General features: G+C 39.2%; 1 protein-coding gene across 3 annotated transcripts in view; it reads right to left on the bottom strand.

The window, feature by feature from the left end:
• Window positions 1-6,532: 6,532 nt before the first annotated feature.
• Window positions 6,533-22,053, bottom strand: part of LOC101157225 (A disintegrin and metalloproteinase with thrombospondin motifs 2) — a 143,718-nt gene continuing 128,197 nt past the window's right edge. The window contains exons 10-22 of one of the 3 annotated variants that reach the window (XM_023959231.1): window positions 21,460-21,489; window positions 19,722-19,835; window positions 19,472-19,617; window positions 18,768-18,928; window positions 17,116-17,249; window positions 16,916-17,039; window positions 16,449-16,529; window positions 16,181-16,353; window positions 15,796-16,088; window positions 15,506-15,713; window positions 14,883-15,012; window positions 13,831-13,917; window positions 6,533-10,009 (exon numbers count right to left, since the gene is read on the bottom strand). In XM_023959231.1, coding sequence (XP_023814999.1) covers window positions 7,671-10,009; window positions 13,831-13,917; window positions 14,883-15,012; window positions 15,506-15,713; window positions 15,796-16,088; window positions 16,181-16,353; window positions 16,449-16,529; window positions 16,916-17,039; window positions 17,116-17,249; window positions 18,768-18,928; window positions 19,472-19,617; window positions 19,722-19,835; window positions 21,460-21,489 — 4,020 coding nt within the window. In that variant the 3' untranslated portion in view covers window positions 6,533-7,670. Of the gene's footprint in view, window positions 10,010-13,192; window positions 13,918-14,882; window positions 15,013-15,505; window positions 15,714-15,795; window positions 16,089-16,180; window positions 16,354-16,448; window positions 16,530-16,915; window positions 17,040-17,115; window positions 17,250-18,767; window positions 18,929-19,471; window positions 19,618-19,721; window positions 19,836-21,459; window positions 21,490-22,053 lie in introns of those variants that run through there. The other 2 variants (XM_023959232.1, XM_023959233.1) reach the window with 2 other exon arrangements.

The following is a 22,053-nucleotide window of genomic DNA, read 5'->3' as shown; positions in this document are numbered from 1 at the left end:
ACTAAGGGGAATTAACTAAATGAGTACAGCTGTGGATGATCCTCTTTAGCCTGACGAGACAGACGAGGAAAGCAGACAATGGCAAAAACTGCAGAAACATCACTCACAAATGCATTTTTGCATAAAATTATATTTTTTTTCAAATTTGACTTGGGTTTTATTTAGAACTTTCTATGATTCATTCAGATTTTATTTGATCTACACTCTTCAATTCCAACCTTATTGCTTTTTGGAGCTGATTCAATGTTTTTTAACTTAATTTTTGGCCTTTTTGGCTTCTTGTCAACGTTAAAACGTCACACATGACTATTAAACTGAACAGCATAATGTGTTTTACGCTGAGGGTTGTGCCCTTTAGTTTGCATTATTTGACTTTTAGATGGGTTTTCTTGAATTTGTAATGTTTTTTTTGTGTGTTCTCCCTGTCAGTCACCAGTTTCTAGTTCCTAATCACCCACAGCTGTTCTTATTTATGATAATCATCCTCAGCATATTTAAGTCTCTGGTTTTCAGTTCATGCCTGACGTGTCATCTGTGTTGCCATTTTTGTAAATTATTATTTTCTTCTTGTTTATGGAGCCAGTTTAGCTCGTGCTGGTATGCGGCGCCTTCCGTCCGTGAAACCAGGGTTCGAATCAGGGCTGCTCCCTATTCCCTTCTCTGCTTCTGTGCCTGTCCCAAGCCCGGATAAATTTAGAGGGCAACCGGTGTAAAACATTGCCAAATTAACCATACGACTCGTCCTCGAAAGAGCGGTTGTTTCACTGTGGCGACCCCATGATGGGAAAAAGCTGAAAGAGACAGATTATTTTCTTCTTGTTTCACAGTTTGTCCATGTTTTTTTTTTTTTTTTTTTTTTTTAACGAAGCCTTTGAATTTTCCCTCAGCAACAGTTTCTGATAGGATTCAGTTTGCAGTTCTGACCACCACTGCAGTAGAATTAAAAAAAAAAAAGAAGGAAAAGCTAATAAAAAATAGCATCTCGCCTTCCATGTCTTCATGTCAAACAGCACAACAGTATCAGACATTATTTAAAAGGCTAAAACAATCAGGTAGCAGTCTTGTTGAACATAGATAACTAACAAATTGAGGATTGAAAGCTTTAATCTGACATAAAATCATTAATCTGAAGGCACATGACAGCCTGCTGGGAATGTCACATTTGACTACGGTAACTCTCAACCACAATAAGCAACAGTCTTTGATCTGATGAGCCAAAGAATGAACCCTTTGACCAAAGTTCTAACCAGCCTGTTAAAAATCAGGTAAGCACCAGCACAACACCAAAGTTGAAGAAACAGACATTTAGGATCGTTTTATTCAGCAGTTATACTGTATCTGGGAGTCTAGTTGGGATGAATTCCTAATTTCCCCAAATGCTCAGATTCTCAGTCTCCCAATAATGCCTGAGAGTTCAGCTCCAATTCAATTCATATTTATTTCTATAGCCCAAAATCACAACAATAGTAATCTCAACCCGCTTCATACTGGTAATTGTATAGTAAGCATAAAACCGTAAGGGTCATAAAGTTGTACAATTCAATAGGTAAATTCTTACCATACACTAACTAAAAAGACTACACTACTCTGGGCATCCCTGCCCTCCTTTGCCGAAAGCGTTAGAATCAAATATGTAAGTGAAAAAATAATGTTTTTTGAATTACTATTAATCTGAACAAAACGTTTTTTGAAAGTACAGTTTGCATAAGGATTGCTGTGCCTCAGAATTTGTATTTAAAATCAATGGAAACTGCTCTTAGTGTTATAATTCTTTTACATCTTACATAAATACCAGGCGGAAATTTGAGGAAATGTTTTTCTTTTTAGATTCAAGTCTCTGCACTTTATTTTCTGCTTGAGGCATTTCGAAAGAACAACAGATTCTTGGAAGAGAGGATGTTTTCAGGGAACTTCTAGTTTTTGACTTTCAGATAATATCTATGATCCTTTCTCAGAATCCTTGACAGGCGCAATATCAGGATGAACAGACAGACCTTTCAATTCAAAGTGTTCATTTTGCTTTGCTTACATAGCAACCTTTACCAAACATAATTCTCTGATTTTAATAAAAGAAAAGAAAAAGCTGTCCAATATCTAACTCTGTCCATTGTGTGTTCTAACAAGTAGGTTTCTTTGTTTCTTTAGAAGCTATAGAGCTGACATTGACTGGTAACAAGACTGCTTCAGATAATCACTTCGTTTTGAGAAATTGTGCGAAATAAATTCTGTGATTTTTTTAACTAGATTAACCCAAAAAAAACAAGAACATGCTGTGTTTCTGTAAGATGGGCACAGCTGTAAACATTTTCATATACAACGGCTTCCTTCTGCTCTCCCGCCTCAGCTCCAAGGTTGTTTTGACTTTTTGCTGACGGCCAATTTAAAGCCATTAATTACGTAAAAAAGCAAATAAATCTGCTGTCAGTGTGACTTCAGCTGTGCAACATTTTGACAGTTCACTAAAAACATCTTCCCGCAGTAAACAGCTAAGAGCAAAGCATGTGAGACATCTTTTTTTTAAAGCTAACTCTGGTTAGATTAGGGCTGTGTATTGACAAGAGTCCAGCGGTATGATGTGTATTAGGATAGACATGGCATTTAATATCTCAATACTGTAAGAGAGATAAAATGTCACAATTTCTTTCAAAGTGTTTGCATGTTGTTTTTGCAGTTTCCAGTCTGCATTGATTTGAGGAAAGACTCATTAAAGTAAGTCTTTCCTTTATTTTGGAGGTTTATGGTCTGAGCTCATTCCAAATAAGCAAAAGTTTTTGGCTCAGAGCCTGGCCACCGAAGATTATGGACTTATTTCATGCACATTTTTTTTGTATCAAAAATGAATTGTCACTCACATTCCTAATGGTTCATTCATTTGTGCTTGATACGTGCTGTCTCCTGGGAAAAAATGGGTGGTGCCTGTACAAGGCACGCAGGTGACTCGCATGAAATATCAATGTTGTACGTTTACTGACATTTTTTTCTATGGGCATGCTGCAAGCAATAGGTTGCAGTGAACTCTGCGATCTATTGCATGTGACACATGCATGGGTGAAGTAGGTGAGACGCAGGCACATAGTACGGATTTTTCATTTTTTCAACCTCCCAAAATCCTGCAGATTGCATCAGAGTGACTAATGCTTTATTAATGACTAGAAGACTGACACAGGGCATGCAACTTTCATTAGCCTCATGACTACCTCATAATACTCTTACCACATGCACGATAATTATATGGTCCATTTTCAACGGGCCTTAAGTGAACAGCAAGATATACCTGAGGTTGCCTTAAGATGCACCTTCAAACAACTGCTCCTTTACGACTGCCACGGGCTCGGAAAACCCAAAAACCTGCACCGGTCAACTTTAATATGAGTGCATGAGACCATACCTACAGATCTCTCCTAATTGAAATAACTTCTTTTGAATTCTATAGGGATAAATGTTAGTGTAAGTGTCTGGAAGGAGTACAAATAAAAAAAAAAAAAACCTACTCCTTAAAAAATCTCTGGAAGTACACCAGAAACTCAGTTTAAAGAAATTTAAAAATGACCCTGACAAAGAAGTTTAAAGACATTTAAAATGACCCTGACAAAGAAGGCACATGCACAAAGAAGTCCCACAAGACATTTTAAAAATGGCTTTATGTTGGGTTGACGCTTAAGAGCATCTACACTTGAGCATTAAGGCCCGTACACACCGGGACGAATATTCGCCAGGCGTTATTCGCCAGCGTTTTTCGCCACGTCTTTTGTGTTCACACCCAGGCGATTTTCGCTGACGGTGAGCCGAGCGAACATGCAATTTCATTCCCTGACATTAGATGGCGCTTAATGTAAACAGAAATACTCCTGTACACAAGGTGGCGCTGCACAACTTTACGATTCTTAAAGTCGCTTTTCACTCAGAAGAAGAGAGCAAGTATTTACGCGCTTGTCAGAATCATACAAAGAAAACATGAATATTTCAAGCATCAGTAGCTCCAACTGGTACTTGGTAAGGGGATATTTAAGAATGTCCGTCATTATTTCTTTGTGGCAGTGTAGATGCTACTTGGCGTCTAACTTCTTCGCTGGTATGTGTGCTCAGCAAGGCAGTTTTGTGTTTGAGCGCCCCCAAGTTGTGTTTTACTGTAACTTCAGAAGCTCCAGGCACGTGTGCAAAAGCGCCATTCTCATTGGTCGAATAGATTTCGACGCGACGCGTCGAAAAAAAAAAACGAACCCGAGGAGTTTTTTTTTTTCGACGCTTTGGCGCGTGGCGTTTTTTCGCCTCGGTGTGCACACTCTCATTGGTGCCCTTTGTTTAGTCACGAGGCGTTAAACGTCGGCGAAAATCGCCGGCGAAATTCGTCCCAGTGTGAACGGGCCTTTAGACAAACAGTAAGACACAGAAGTTGCTGCATTGCACTCTATTTATGTGTTGACCTTGTGACCCAAGAGAACAACATACATAAAGTCCCAAGAGTAGGGTTCTGTAACCAAGGCAGCCGCCATTTCTTCCTTGCAGTCTACAAGAATGTGTTTTTTTTCCTTAGACACCTTAGTTTTTACATTAGTAAAGGTAGTGCAGTGACTGAGTGCCTGGATGTTCACAGCATGTTCACAAAGACAAAGTAACAGGATGTTATGTCATTATGTACCTACGCTGTTCTTCAAAATCTGTACCCATACCCACATATAGATCAGGTTTTCTTAAGATCAAACTTGCATAGTTAATGTCAAATAACTGATTATTTCCAGTGTTCTGATATGGACTCTATGAGAAACTTTCAAAGGTAACCCCCCCCCCCCTTTAGATAATAGACTATGTTCCACCTAGGAAAGATAGTAGAGGGAAGGAAATCGCCAGGTAACACTTTTGACTCCAACTGCAACACCAATGAGACCAATTCTTAAATATGAATCCACCAAGCAACAACAGAATACATGGATGGGTTAAGGGCCTGTAACTTTGATTCTAAGATAGTGTTGTTGTTTTTTTTAACTTATATCATATATTGGATTTAATCATCTTTGAAAAACACCATGCCTTCTTTTGTTTTACAAGAAAAGACAAAATGATAAAAGCAAAAAGCCAAAAAAAACAAACAAACTAACAGATGGCCTAGTTGATTTGATAATCTCAAGGAAAGCATTGCTGACCACATGAGAGGAACAAACAGTTCCACTGTCTCCCCCTATGTGCTGAAACTCAGGTGGCAGCACCGTAAAACAGTTTCTACTGTATTTATCAAGACTAAACAAAAATCACACAACACAGATGAAATGCCAAACACCATAAGAGCTTTAATAAATACTAAACATGAACTTTTATTTCATATGTACAAGTATCGTACAGAGAGAGAGAAATGGCTTTGCTTCTGCTGCAGGTTTGAGATGCACAAATACTGAACCTCTCAGAATATAGAGTAGTTTTAATCCTACAGCTCTAGCTCAGGTATAATGATTTGTTATTTATGCCTACATGAATACATGAGTGAGAGGCTTTCTGCCACACTTAGAAAAAAAAAAGCACCAAACTTGCAAATGCAAGAAAAAATTGTTTAGTTTTCCCACTTAATTATTGCAATCACAACTTTCCCTTAAAATGAAGATTTATCACAATTTAGACATAAATATTTGGCACTTTCCCTTGTTTTTATTTTAAATTTCTGAGGGTATTTTGAGTAAATGTAAAATAATATTCAACTGCTTACAACATTTCAAACAAAAAATTGTCATTATTTGGCTTAGCTTTCACCTATCTAAAAGGTTTGTGCCTCATTTTAAACAATAGTATACACTTACTGTTTGTATGCAAATACGACATTAGATTTATGATGGTTTAAACTGTATTTGCACTCTAGATTTTGTTTTTTAATGAGACATAGATTTTTCCTTAACTTGACACTTGACCCTTGCGCTATCCTGGGCATTTTAACATTGGGAGTTGGGTCATCTAGACCCACTAGACAGTGCTCTGAACCTTTTTTCTTCAATGATTTGTGAACCGCACTGGTGTCCATGGATTACATGAAATCTTTCCACCCTTATCCACCTTTGTAATGGTACTGAGAACACGTCAATGAAAGGGTGGGGTCATCTAAGATAGTACAAGGGTTAATCATCAAGGAGGAAACCAATAAAATCAGCCTCGTCTGACTTTTTGGTTGTGAAAATAAATACAACTACATCAAATAATATAAGCATCTACCAATGGGTATTTTCTAAAAATATAAATCCACCATGTCCACCACCATGAATCCACCTTATTAGCAGCATCCTTGTAAAGTTTGACAGCTGGTTGTGGCATTTCACCCTTGTGCCATTTTGGATTGCATTGACGTGTTCTCCCTACCATGACAAAGGTGGATAAAGGTGGAAAGATTTCATGTAATTCATGGACACCAGTGAAGATCACAAATCATTGAAAAAAAAGGTTCAGCGCACTGTCTAGTGGGTCTAGATGACCCAATTCCCAATGTTAAAGTGCCTAGGATAGCACAAGGGTTACAGCATAGCATGCTTGGTGTGTGGGAACCACAATTAATCAATTTTTTCAGTAGGACTCTGGGGTCTGTTGAATGCAGCTTTCTTTGTTTTGAAGTTGTAGGCTCTTTCTTGTTTACTCATTAACTTTTCTGGACAAAGAAACTTTGACAAATCTTTTAACTTCTGTCAAAGTTGCCAGCTTGAATGTTTTAATTTATTGCCAATCCATTTTGTTTCAGTGGCTAAAACGGCCCCTTAGGTGGGATTTGTCACATGATGGAGGAAAATGTCTCGACGTGCATTAAGAGTGAATAGAAAGAGGCAGTAAAGAGAATTGCATACAACGTGGATGTAATGTCATAGATAAGTGGTCTATATGGACATATATAAAGACAAGTTTTTCTTTATTCAAATCATTGTCAAAAAATTTTTTCATTGCAATGAAGTAGAAGCTACAATGGGTGGGCCACAAGTTACCTGCACCGCTCCCTTCTGATACATCCACGTGTAGACAACTAAATCCATGTACGTCTTTGTTTTCCTCGTCTGAACTGGCATCTGGCTCAAACCTGTACGGCTGGATAGCTCAAATTTTGCTTGCCATTTTTGTTAATGTTAGGTTGGGGTTGTGGGGAGCTGTAAGCTAGTGCGAAACACTGTAAACAAAAGGATCATGGCGAATGAAAGAGGACTAACTCCATGCCAACAGTCCCCCCCAGAACTTAGAGGTGAATTTCTAATGAACTACTGTCTCTCTGCATTGACTATGTTCTAGAACATGACACAGATTTATGTTTATTTTGGCTAAAACGCCATAACCATAACCAAAAGATCATTGGGAACACATAGATCAAAGAAGTTTGGAGTGGGACCTTAAACCTAAAATGGTTTGGTTAGTCACAACAAAGTACGGAGTGAAGTACAACTCAAATGTGTTGGGTTTACTTGGGTTCAATACCTATTGCCTGGTGTGGGTATACCCAACAGTATGTGGAATAGTGGGATGGACTTCTGGTCTTGTGCTTTTTGTTCCATCTATTCTATATTTTTTCCCTGCAGCAAAGCTCATAAAATAAGGATTTTTTTTTTTATTCCCTTTTTATCTTTTGGGGAAGGGCATGGGAAAAGCATTGACAGAAGTTGAAGAGAAAAATCTTTATCTCTATAAGAGAAATGAGAGTTGATAAAATGACTGTATTTTTAGGTCTGTCCTCTTTTCATCTGGAGAAGAAAGTTTCTCTTTTCTTCTAAAAGCTCTTGAATCCGTTTGTTCCTGGTTCTTTCTCTGAGGTTGACCCACCGCTTTAGGATTAAGTTGTTCTTAGAGATTTCGCTGTCCGAACTGATGACTCCGTGGTTAAAAACATCAATCAAGTTATTCTCATTGTCCTTTGTCGTTGTTTTGTCAGACCATAAGGTAGGTGCCACAGAGCTTGTTGTCAGTTCCTCCTTTGTTTGTGGGATTACAGAAGGGGCCTCAGTTACAACTGTACTGGAGGTTGTTGGGGTAGTGGGAATGGTAATGACAATGTCCTCAAACAAATTCAACCCTGGTGACGAGGAGTACTCTGCTGTGTCCTCTCCATTCACAGTTGGAATTATTACAGAAATGTCTTCATCCAGCACACCTACACCACTGATTACTCCTGAGCTACTGTCAAACTCTGGGCTCTCATAACCACTTGAGAAAGTCCCGCTGCTCTCTATAGCATTCCCACTGCTTGTTACTGTGAGCTCACTGTACGGCATGCTTCCTGTGGTGGTTACAAAATCACTAAAGGTGCTGGGTGTGGTGGCTTCAGTCACTGTGTGTACATTGTTCCACAATAAAGTTTCAACTGTAGAAGCATGGTCATTATTGATGTATGTGGTGCTGGTCCCTGACTCAGAATTGATGATACTTTCCACTGTTGCATTCACACTAGAAGATACAGTGGAAGAAAACTCTACTTGCGTTGATTCTTTGTTTGCATTAGGAGTGGGACTTGAGCTCAAAGGAAGCTGGGTTTTCTTTTTGAAATTAGTAATTTTGTTTATAGTTTTATTAGGATTATCATTATTCTGTAAAATAGAAGAACCATTGGGTCCTACCGTTGGTATCTTTTGAAGAAGTTTAGTCTTTGCAGTTTTTTTGTCTTCTGCTTTTGTTCCAAGACTCTTTTTGGTACTGGGCTTTGGAGAAACCTCCTTTTTGAACACGGGTTTGTTTGTTTTCTCTGGAGATCTTACTGGAGTTGTCTTTTTAACGGTATCTTTTGGCTGAGTTGTCTTTTTAACGGTATCTTTTGGCGGAGTTGTCTTTTTAACTGTAGCTTTTGGCGGAGTTGTCTTTTTAATTTGAATTTTAGGTGACATTGTCTTTTTTACTGTTGTTGGTGGAGTTGTCTTTTTTACTTTGACTTTTGATGGAGTTGCCTTTTTTACAGCAGTTTTAGGAGGAGTTGTCTTTTTCACTGTTGAGGTTGGTGAAGTTTTGTTTACAACAGTTTTGGGTGGAGTTGTCTTTTTTACTGTTGAGGTTGGTGGAGTTTTTTTTACAACAGTTTTGGGTGGAGTTGTCTTTTTTACAGCAACCTTAGGTGGAGTTGTCTTTTTTACTGTCATTTTGTGCATGGCTGTATTTTTAACTGTAGTTTTTAGTGGAGTTGTCTTTTTTACTGTCGTAGGTGGTGGAGTTGTTTTTTTAACTTTCATTTTTGGCGTGGGTGTCTTTTTATTGATAGTTTTGGGTGGAGTTATCTTTTTTATTGTAATTTTAGGTAAATCAGTCTTTTTATCTGTACTTGTGGGTGGAGCTGTCTTTTTTATGGTGAGTTTTGGTGGAGTTTTATTTTTATGCATTTGGTTTTCTGGACTGGCTCTCTCTGCCTTTGTGTTTGGTGGAGTTACATCTTCTGCACTAGTATTTGTTTTCTCCAGAAGGACTTTTTCTGTGGTTTTTGGTTGTGTGGTTTTCTTATTCGGGTCTGTTGTTGATGGGTTGGGTTTTGACCTACTCTTGTCATCTGTCGTAGATTTAAAGAACAATTCTGTTGGATTTGTTACGTTACTGGTGGTTGTTGAGGAGTCTGTGGGCATTTCGGTTCCAGCTGTTGTTGGAGAGTTTGAGGAACTCTCCAACATTGGATCTGTGGGAAAAGTGGTGTAAAGTGTGTTGGTAGTGAATGGAATGGAGGAAGATGAAGGGTAAATGCTGGCTGTAGGTGTTGGATAGGTAGAGATGAATTCTGTGGTGGAGGTAGACGACGGATGGGTAGATGACCAGGAAGAGACTGCAGAAGGTAAAATTGTGGTTACGACGTTGGTAGGCTGAGGGTTGGGAATATCTGACATCAGTATGCTGGCAGATGAAGACACTGTAACTCTGGGTGGGACAGATGTGACAGGGGTGGATCTGGTATTGTTGTTAGATACAGATGTGACGATGCCGATGCTACTGCATGTCTTGCAGCAAATGCGCCGGTACTCCGGTAGAGTGCAGTACCGCTTCAGCAAATCCATGCGGCAGAACACAGAGCGGTCTCCATGACAACGCTGGCCTGGGGAAGAAAGAGAAAAAAAAAGTGCTCAGATGTGCCACCGGTCGCAAGAGACTACCAAGCAATGTGTGAATGCTTTGTAAACTCACAACACAGTAGGATATTGGTGTTACATTACCATGATCTTTGTTTGCTTGTTAGTGTAAACATAAATATAAAATGCTCACATATTTGTGTGTGTTTTTGTTAGTTCCACACTGTGCAAAGAACAGAAGTAAAGCCAGACCATTAGCAGAAGATGCAGGAAGGATGAAGAGAAACCCCAAGAAGAGCAGTCATTAGATCAGTCCTGAGCAACTGAAAAGGAAAAGAATAGCTGCCAGTTTTCTTTTTCTTTGTACTAGAAACATTTTTGTTTGAATAAGTGAGAAAAATAGGGATGTAACGATTCAATTTAACAACGATTTCATTCGTATCATAATTTGTGGTTGACAATACGATTCTTGGTCGATATTGGTTCATTTTGAAGGATCCAATTCATTCCCAATTCACTGAACTAAAGTCAATCTTTAGCCAAAAATTCAACCAGTGAGACTCAGCAATAAATACCTGGGAACTGAACAGTGCGGGCGAAGTTTTCCACATTCCTTGCATTTCATGCAAGATAATCAAGTATAAATTGAATGTGTACAAACTAGTAAACACGAATTAATGGCACATCCATTTACATTTTAGTTTCTTAAATTGTTTTCCACATCAGAATAATCCAGGACATTCTACCACACTGTACAGTCTGATGTCTTTGCAAAATTCAAAGTGTTTCCACACACTGGACTGTATTGAAGGCTTGATAATTTTTTGCTAACATCACATCACGTGTGCTCTCTGCTGTGTTGGCACTTGATTGTTTTTATAGGGTATCTTTCAGTGTCGATATAATTGATTTATTTAATTTTGAAACGATTTTTCAATGGTATTGTTCAATTCGATTTACAACTTGCTACAGACAGATCAATCTTGTTGGATCGTAGGAATATAAATGAATTAATCAGTTATTTGATTAATCGTTACACCCCCTAATTAAAAACAGTCTGACTTTTCTGGTGCAGAATTTTTAGCTAAATGTCAAAATTCAACCAGTTGTTTCTCCTTTTCCCCATTGTGTAAAACATAACCACATTCGCACAGGACTGTCTCACACTAGACATTTTCCACCACTACCAACCAAGCGAGTGAAAATTCCTGTTGAGAGAAAGATGACACATTTTTAAAACATTTTTTATTGATACAACTCTGCTGTTGAGAATGACAGGAACTGAAACCATGAAATGTCCGCCCCTCCCTCACTTCTGCTCAATATATAGTTTTTTTTTCTTAAAAAAAATAATTCAACTGTATCGAAAGTTACAAGTTCACAGTCACTTTGGTAAAACACTTGATTACTTGGAAATCAACCACTCAATCTGTTCATTGATTGAAAAGAAAAGCAAAAAAACAAACAAAAAAAAAAACTAAACAAAACCATGAAGTACATAAATTATACTTGCTTTTTTAAATAAAATACATAATTTTTCATGATGATGTAAAAACTGGAATGGCACATTAAGTGTCATATGAAACATTTACAAAACATTAATAAAATTTTCCCTGATAAATCAAAGTGCATATAGACGCAGTGCACGTAGTCCATCAGAATGTTTCTTCAACGTTAGCCGAACGTTAGCCAGCCCCACGCAGCAGGCCAGTGAAGCCACAAAACAGTTACCCATAGTATAGAATATTATAGAAGAAGATAACAGTCATGAACATTATTAAATACAGTCAACACCAATGTTATATACAGTATCGCACTGCTTAGTCTGGCTTGGATTCACACAGTCCAGCTTTAGCAGAAGGAAACCTTGGATAGCTCGCTACATAGTCACAACAAAAATATGTGATCACAATACAATGACAAATCTGAAGTGTTTTTCTTTTTTTCTTTTCAATGTTACATGTGTTAATACCCTAGGCCCTTTGAAAACCCTTTTTTCCTGCTGTCGGACAATGGTCCGACATCGCCTAGTTTAGGTTCGATGGTTGGCGGGTGTGAGTTTGTTACGTTGGTTTGAAGCTGCCTCCATTTAGAGTGAAACTTTGAATGAATAAAGCCATCTCTTTCACAGATAAACGCCATTACATTCAATCCAAGATAAGGCATTGTTCATGCGGTTAATGTTCATCAAAAGAAAGTGAGATCACTGGACGCTCTCAAATCAAAGTTTATGAGGTATTTCTGTATCTGATCGCAATGTGTGAAAGCCTGGATGGTGAAGCATCCTTACCCACAAAGTCTCACAAACACACACACACACACTTGAACAAACATACACAACTTGCCTTGCCTCCCACCACGTCCAAATATACACATGGACACACAGCCGCACCCTTAAGCGCACCTGCATCTACAAACTTCCTAGCAATGAATGCAAATATGCGTGACAAAGTGTGATCCTATTTTTAATGAAAAAAAACAAAACGAGAAGCAAACGATAAACTCCTGATCCATCTGAGAAGAATGGAGAGGCAACTAATTGAACGAGTCCTGCGCTCTATAGATCTAACCCCCTCCCCAGGAACACTTCTGATAAATATTAATCTGTATTTATGTAAAACCAATAAAAAAATACACATAACAGTCAAGGATCTAAGCGATCAATAGCAGTCCAAAGGTTTTAGGCAAATAAGCTACAGCTTATTCATGGTAAAACATTATTAATGTTATTGTTACTCATATAGATTTTGATAGGTTTATATAAAAAACAAATATACTTGTAGATGTATTTGTTCAAAGTCTGCAAGCACAAATAAGCTGCATTTATTAATCTTTTTTGTATAACAGTCAAAGAGAGGATGGCTGATTATGAGGTGAAATGGGAAGCAACCTCAAGTGGTCAGACTACCCTGTTTTTTTTGTTTTTTTTTTGTTCTCCTTCAGTTTTTTCACCATACACTCCCCCCACCCTACCCCAAAAAAGTCACACTGCTTACTCATACTACTTCCTGCCCGTGCTGAGTTCCTGTAAATCTGAGAGTGGAACGTAGAATGAGACGCCGCTCTCATTCCCATAAAGAGCCAGGATGTCAGATGAGCATTTTAGCGAAGATGTCCTCAGATCACATTCACAATAAAGCTTTCATATTTTTATATTTATATATATATATATATATATATATATATATATATATATATATATATATATATATATATATATATATAATATATTTTAATACTTTATAAACCTCTAGTGTTTATTTTCACACCTCCTTCACACCACACTGACAATGCGCTACAAAAAGAGAAAAGTGCAGCTGCATTTCAGGAGTGGTAACCAATGAAAACACGCTGCTAGCTCACGCAAAACACAGCCTCCAAACGCAGATGGAGTCCCCCACAGGTTATGGGCTAACTTGCAGCAGGTGCCGGTGACAGCCCACTTTTCTTGCCACTTTAATTTTTGAACATCAATTTTTTTTGTTGAGTTTTCGACTGGCCAGCGGTTACAACACAATGCTCCACACAGGAGAGGATAGAGAGATAGAAGGAGACAGAGCAAGAGAGAACCAACCAGCACACACAGGAGCCAGAGACCTCCCCCGGTCAGAGCCGTCTCAGACACAGAGAGAGACAATATCCCCCCAAAAGAGAAGCGAAAGCTTTGCCGCTCGCTCACGGGCGTGGGCACAGGCACAAGGCATTGGGGAGGTGGGTCAGGGGGCCAGCCGGGGCCAGCCCTGTAGAGACAGGAGGACAGAGATGGGCAGGGCCCAGCAGAGGATAGACAGGCAGCTGCAACTGCCGCTGTAGAGGCCAGGCTGGGAGCTATAGAGGGAGGTTTTACGTGAGGAGATCCTTGGGTAGTTGGAGTTTGGACGAGAGAGCCACTGGATCAGAATGTTGCCATTTTTGTTGAGGTCTGATGAGCCCTCTGCAGAGACAATAGAAGATTTATGTAAATCCGGCAAGTTAAACACACTCTGTACATGGGACACAAACTGCGTTACTGCCAGGAGGCCACTGGCTTATCAGAAACTGCCATTGGAGAAGAAATGTCAGATTTTTTAAATCTACGTGTAACATAGAAAAATAGGTCTGTAAGATATCAAATTACAATCTTAAGGTTTTGTAAATGTAAACATGCTCTCTGTCCCTGAAACACACCAAAGTCTATCTGCATGTAACCAAGACTTACAGTGACTTTACCTACCAAGAGAAAAACTGACAATTCAAGGAAACAAATCGGTATAGAGCAACCAGACCTTTGTTAAAGTGTCCAGAATCTGTGCCTCTGGGAAGCAAATGTCAGATTATAATCATTTCTTTACTTAGACTAGCTCCAAGACCGCTGGAACTAAAGATCGGCTCTATTTTCTTTAAAAAAATAAAACAAAATTTATATCATTTTGGGTCAGCAACATCTGACTTCAAATTTAATGACTATTTCTTTTTTTTTTAATTTTACAAAGCCTTGAAGATAAGGGCAATTTTTTGGGGCGGATGTGGGTCATTTTCCTTCTGTTGAACTATAGTCTGCAGTGTTTCCTGGGCATGAAATCATTTGCTGATGATGTGTAAAATTAACATTTCTATGCTCTTTCATAACCGCTGCTAAGGCTGTTCAATTCAGGACATTTGTAAAAGAAAAGACTCATTTTTACAGCTTACTCTACCTGCTTGAATGAAAAGAAATGATATAAAAACAGAATATTTTATAGCAGTAAAAAGAAAAGTATCAACGAGAATTAAGAGGCACCCCAATGTTCTAACCTTTGCAACAGTGCAGTCAGATTTTGCACTACGGTTTGAAATATATAAAACTTAAAAAAAAATTGCTGTCCCTAAAATGATTTATTATGAAGGTTACTTCTCAAATGGAATTTGCTCAACACTCACTGGGACATGGATCCAGGCGACAAACTCTTATGGTGTCCGGTCTACTGTCCAGACACAGGCCGATGGTGTTGTCCCTGGTGTGGCACAGCGCCTGCCTCTGCTGGGTCCCGTTACCGCAACTTACTGAGCACTGCCATTACAATAGGTACAATTTAAAAAAACGATTAACCTACCTACAAAATCTGTAAACTTAGAACCACAGCACCAATTTTCTTTAAGAGGACATGGCTACAGACATTAAAGTCCTGGACCGCAATGAGAAAAAAAATTGATTTTAACTGGTGACCCATACACAGGGGTGTCAAACTTGAGGCCTTGAGGGCAGGCCCCCTGCTGGTTTTCCAGAAATCCGGCTTTTTATGCTGTTTATTACCTGGATCAGGTGTGTTTAGCCAATAAGGAGCTTCAATGGTTGGTTGGGCTCTGAGAAAACCTGCCCTAACAGTTAGGTTTTTCCCATTTTAAGTTTAGCATAAAAGTTATTCCTACAAGTCTGAACACTTTGAGTTAGGATTAGGGTAAATTGTGTAATTTCTGCTTTCGGTTGATGATTTCAGCTACCATCTTGTCTGTAGCTGAGTCCCTCAATAGATTGCTGCTTAAGCCCAGTCAATTTTGCGCACCTGAGACCACGGCCCCACTCTCCATTGGGTGGGGCAGGGATATCGATTGCACGGTCTCCGAGCTTCGGGGCGGTTGTCATTGCAGTATTTGTTATGGATGGAGCGCGTCGTGTTGTCTTCGTCAGGCTGAATGCAGCTGACAGAGCGGATTTGCATCCCTGTCTTTCCGCAGGGTTTACTGCAGTTCTGCCACTCTCCGGTCACCCAGCTGAAAGAAACAGGACAGAATAAGACATACCAAAATACATTCCTTTAATTGTTCAGCTGAAGCCATGTTCATCAGCACTTACAGAGGTGGGGGGCAGGGCTTCTGGTTGCAGTCTCCAATGTCTCCTCTTGGTTTCAGTTTAGACTTGTTACAGAAACTTTTACGAACCGTTTTGCTGTCTACTTTTCTTCTGCAGACATATCGCTGGTACTGCTTTCCTCCCCCACAGGACTTGGAACAGTAGGACCATCCCTTTGATGCCCACTCATACGCATTGTCCTCTACTAACATGTTGTCTTGAATGAAGGAATCACTGCTCTCATTCGTCATGAACTTATAGGACAAATTCACATCTTCATCCCCGATTACTTTCATCTGCAAAAACAATTGGCAAGAAGCGCAGTTATTTATAGGCCCAGCTCAGGACAAAATGTGAACCAAATAAATATCAAGTCCTTCGTGTTCACCATTATTAAAATTCCATGTCTGAGAGGCCCTGTGCTCTGAAGGCTTTCCTTGTCGTTTTCATTATCGTATTCCCACTCCACACCTTTCTCAATGACAGAGCGAGATTTGGGGTCTTTGGCGTCTTTGGCGTCCCCGTTTAGGAAAAAAAGCCCAGACGCCACATTCTTTACAACTTCACATAAATGGAGAATAAATACCGTTTAAAAAAAAACAAAACATGGACAGCCATTCGAGTAAGATACAAGCAGTTAGTGATCAGTCACATACCAAGAATGTGTGGGGTCGCTTTCAGTTCCTGAATCATAATGTGCCTCGCTCCTCTGGGGATTTCAAGAAGTTTGAGCAAACCTAAAACAAAACCCCCAACAACATTTGTTCTTGTTAGCACCAACTTCATCAAAAACCAAACAAAACAATTATGTGTCTTTACAACATATTTCAGCCATACTGTACATATTGTGCTAAAAAGTAAAACCACTGCAGGGATTTCCTACCAAAAGAAGAATGTAAGTCTGTCAGGTGGTAAAAACCAGTAAAATTAACTTGTTAGTTTTACTGGTTTAGACACATACACAATGTGTTTAAAACACATACACAATGTTTAGCAAAAAAAAGATAGGTATCTTCCAATTGTCCTTTAGATAGTATAAAAATAATCATAGAGGCAGAGCTGAGTTTGCTATTTCTTTCAAAATCCCACTGCTGGTGCCAGTTTGATCATTTGGACTGTTTACCTTGTTTCTTTGCTGTTCGTGTGATTATGTCTTTCTTGATTTTACAGGTGGAGCTGTCACCTCCACATATCCCACACTTGTCTTCCTGCTTAGAGGAGCCAACCACGCCATCACAGCCCACTTTCTGTAAACGACATGAGAAAGGATTCAGTCGTACGGAGGAGATCGAACACAGCTGTCTCACTCTGAGCACCCCTCACCTTACACTCGCCACGCACACACACACTGTGTGGATCCTTGTACGAGCAGCGCGTGCCATCCAGGACTGTTTTCTGCATGAAGACCACATCTTGTGTCTCCCTGGACTGACAGTACAGTTGGCAGCGCTTGTTAGCTAGAAAGCAAACACAAAGGCAAAGACCTGGTCAATAAAATGTCAGTCATCAACGTAGGTCGCTTAATTTCAAAAACCAGCTCTACTAGTTATATTGTTCCAAACGAATTCTTGGCTTTTGGCTTGAGACTGTGTGTTCTTGAGACTTTTCCACATCAGCATCCCTCAAACAAGAACTTGAGCTTCTACTTTGTCAAAAAACCATGAGTGAGAAATACAACTGGTATGTACACAAAACGATAAAACTACTATATTACTGTAAGTCATTCGCATGTTTTGGCAAGATGGAAGATTTTTTTTCCTTTTGGTTTTTGCAACATAATATCTCATTATTTTTGGGACTGGTGACCTGTTCAGGGTATACCCTGCCTTCACACAACAGTAGCTGGGTTGGCTTCAGCAGTCCCGTGATCCCGAAAGGGATCCAGAAGATGGACAGAAGCTGGAAAACACAAGTGTGCTTAGCACCCTTTCCTAACACCCCAACTACTTAACCACTTACACTAGTTGAGATGTCAACACAAATGTACAATCTACAACATCTGCGTGTTTTTCTGCTCCTGTGAAAGCACATATGAGGCCTGAAGGCCTGAGCTTGCATAAGGTTCATAGGTTTTCATGCGTCTGATCACTGTCATTTTTTTCAAACTTTGACACCTGCAAAAAGGTGGCAGACACACCATGAAACATTTACTTTACAAAGGGAAAACGCTGACAAGTTAAAGTGAAAAAGCAGACTATTAATATAAGGTTCCTGCCTTTAGTCATCTGAATGAAACCTCTGTGACATATGATGAGTGTCACAGAAGTGAGGAGAGCTGCAGAAGAAGAATCAGTTTTTCTTGTACCACTAGAACATATTCTTCCATTCCCAGCAAACCTACGCGATGGCCTCGACAAAATGCACATTTTTATTGTTTTCTATGATACTGAAGACTAAATGAATGAGTGAAATTGTTCTAATTCCTCTGTTTATGTGCTGTTGAGCCCACTTGGTTTTTGTCTCACTGTAGTTGCCGTAGTACAGTACTGCATGCTGGGTTACCTATATATGTTCAAAGTTGGATGAACAAAGTGGAACCTAAATCCCACCATTCTTAAACTTTATAGAAGTACAGATAGAGATCATTCCATGCAGAAGACTGGCTCCTTTTAGTTGTTCTACATTCATTCTGGTCAGTTTTACATCTTAGTTCCTATGATAGTTTCTTTCTAGTTTTATTCCATTGCATGAGGATTTGATCCATTTTTTTTAATCACAACTGTTCATAATTCAATCTCTCAGCACATTAACTATACTGTTGTTCATTTGTCTTTTTTTTAAAGATTTTTTTATTCCTTTTTGCATTTTCTTCTGGTCATAATATTTTTATCCAATTTAGTTTAGTTTTGAATGATGTTTTTTTATAATAATTTTTCTGATTTTATTTAAAAAAACTAAAACGTTTTTCTTTTTTATGAAATTGATTTTGGTCTCCTTCATTTGTTTTGACACATTACTGAATTGGCTGTACTTACACTCTTTGTGTTCATAAGGCAGCCAGTTTTGCTTGTCGCTGTGGTCCCATTCTTGGCACTGCTTTTCTCTGATGTCACTGTAGATGTCTTCACACTCTTCTAAGTTGCACATCTGGAATTGAAAAGTTGCCCCCACACAGGTTCTCCCTCCATTTGCGGGTCTGGGAAAGATCAGAACAGAATAAATGCATTTTCCACACTCAAAAAATGTGGTTTTCATCTCTTATTGACTTTTATTTAGCCCGATGGATTTTGGTAAAAATGGGGATTCCACTGGGCTAGCAACCAGCAGGCTGTGGCCTCAAAACGTTGATATGATACTGGGGGAGCAGGATCACATTTTACTTTAAGATTCTGATTTCCATTGAGACTTGTTTGGAATACCTGCACATGTCTATCAAAGCAAAGAGTTACCATTTTTATCGTATCTATTTTTAAAGATATATGGATTGCCTTCGCCCACGAGTGGCCAGGATAGGCTCCGGCAGCCCCTTGACCCCGAAAGGGACAAAACGGGTTTAGAGGATGAATGAATTAATGAAAAGATATATGGATCTCCAGTAGTCTTTTATTTAGACAGTTTCAGGGACAGCATAAAGAGGGCAATCAAGGTGGTAATACACACCATTAAAGGCCAGGATTTGAACCAAGATAGAAAAAGAGGAGACAAATATAAATGCTTACATACATGTGCATCTACGTACCTTGGATTGTCACAGGTGCGTGTACGAAACTGTACCCCTCCACCACAGGTAAGTGAACATTGTCCAAATTCGCTCCACAAGCCCCAGTTTCCATCTTGCCTCATGATGTCAGGAGTCAACCAGACGCATTTACCTTTAAAGCAGTGCTTTAACACAGTAACAATGCACAGCAACGTTAGCATTTGGAAAAATACGGATCAAAGGACTTTGCTTCCACATTCTGTTATTTTACAAAGCTGTGTTTCAATACCTTTCCACTTCCACACATGGTTCCATCAATGGGTGGGCCTTTTTTGGTCTTGCAGAAGAATGGATTGTCTGGGTGGCTGCACCACAGCTGCTTACATGGATCAAAAGTTCGATACTGTGGAGCACAAAGAAAAGGCTCCTTACCAGTCAGAAGTCAGAAAACCGGCTTTTAGCGTACAACAGGTAATGGAGAAGGCTGCGATGATATAAAAAAGAAACAAATACAAGGAACAAAAGCAAAGATGGGAAGTAGTACACCAACATTTTATTGTCACAGTAGTATACCCGATGATAAAAACATCAAACCTGTACTGAGCCACTGCACTGAACACTGTGCGTCACTGAGAAAACAAACAGCCATTCATGCAAACACAGCCGACATATGACACGGAGATAAACACTGTGGTTTATTTGCACCATGAGGGAGGTCAGAGGGCACGTGTTTTCAAACCAAAAGGTCAACTTTCTCTCACTGATACTTTTGGACACCGCTGGAGAATGAAATGCTTTTTCTTGTCAGTCAAAAAACAAAAGAAGAAACCAGGAAAGCAGCTGAGTTTCTAAAGGGCAAGCCCTCTTCCCTCCTTTTCAAAGACTTTCCTGCCAAATGATCCTGAAGTACCCTAAACGCTCAGAAAGGAAATCATAATTTAGATGCTCTGACTGTGGTAAGCAATTCACCTTACATCAGCCTGAAGGATCCTAAAAGCTGATGTGTATTAATGAAAAAACACCTTCTGTTTTGGCAAAAAAATTCAAAAGACTATCACTCAACCTTTTCCATTTGTTCGTGTTCTGGAAAGTTCCAATGTATTGAGGCTCCTCCTGCCAACACTTATTTGATTTAAAGACCCACTTCAATGAAAATTGGGTTTTTGGTATTTTTAACACGTTCTTTGGGCATCTTTCTCATGATGTAGGACATTTATAAAAAAAGTTATGCTTAAATTTGTATTTCTGAGTATTTCTTTATTCAAATTGTTGTAAAAAGAAACAGCGCAGACAAAAAAACAACAACAAAAAAACGGCAATTGTTTCAGCTTGTAGGTGTGATGTGGAACCTACAATCGGCAAGCCGCAAGCTTCCTGCTCCGCTTAATTCTGATGCATCCACTTATAGATGACTAGATCCATGCACGTTTTTGATTTCCTCATCTGAGCTGATATCTGGCTCAGAACCTCACAGCTGGATAGCTCTGATATTGCTCGACAACTCTGTTGCACCGTTGGGGTTGCAGGTTGGGGTTGTGGGGGGCTGGAAGTTAGCGGGAGAGAGTGTAAACAAAGGAATGATGGGATATCAGCTGAGGATGTACTTCTGCGCCAACATTCCGACCCAAAAATCGGCGGTAAAATTTCTAAAGAACTTCTGCCGCTCTGTAGAAACGATGTCCTAGAAAATTGGATTCTGCCTAAAAATGGCATAATCATGATTAAAAGACCACTGGGAACACTTTTACAATAGATTAAAAGATGATCGGAGTGGGTCTTTAACACAGAGTTGCTGGGGAGGGTGAAGCACGCCACCATAACTATTTTAGCATAATACATTTCTGATAGAGGTTTTAGTCTGAGCGTTTTAGAATCCTGCAGACCGTTATCCAAGATAAGACGATGAGTAAGGAGGGGGGGGAGGACAGCAAAAAGCAACTTTACAACACTTTAAAGGACAAAAATGAAAACCTGATCGGATCAATGATGGGCCACAAGTTTTCTTCCTGGAGCTTGGATTACCTTACCTGTGTTCCTGCCTGGCCCGCCTTTTGTAGCTGAGGGGAATGAGTTTGACAAGAGAATAGAGGGTAATCTAGCAATCTGTGCAAAGCCTCAAAAAATGTTTAAAAAAATAAAAATAAATGAAGCAATAGCTTTGCAGCAGTGTGCTGCAGTGGCTTCACAATCACAGAGAAATGTGATTTTGACTGGGGTGGAGTGCAAAGATGCAAAGACATGATGCAGCAGGGACTGACTTGACTAAAGTGTGCATGTGTTGATACAATTCTTTTTTACTCGAAGAAATTGTAACTTTAAGGCAAATGGATCAAAATCACAAAAACGTAATTTATAAAAATTACTTAAACAAATAAAATCAGGAAAAGAAACAGCTTACAAAACAGATTTACCTGCTTTTAAGCAAGATGTCACATCGCACCAGAGGCCGGGAGAAGAAACACAAGACATCACAAGAACATGAATAGCTGTGTGCCTTTTGTCTGTCTAATTTAAATCTGAGATGTGTGTAATAACATGGGGTTGGAGCAAGAGAAAAGTCACATTCTGACCAGGGAAACCTATAATTACACCAATATTTTTTTTGCTTAAATTTACTGGAT

Source organism: Oryzias latipes, chromosome 10, assembly GCF_002234675.1.
Source record: "Oryzias latipes chromosome 10, ASM223467v1".
NCBI lineage: Eukaryota > Metazoa > Chordata > Actinopteri > Beloniformes > Adrianichthyidae > Oryzias > Oryzias latipes.
This window is presented reverse-complemented; position numbering and strand designations above follow the sequence as displayed.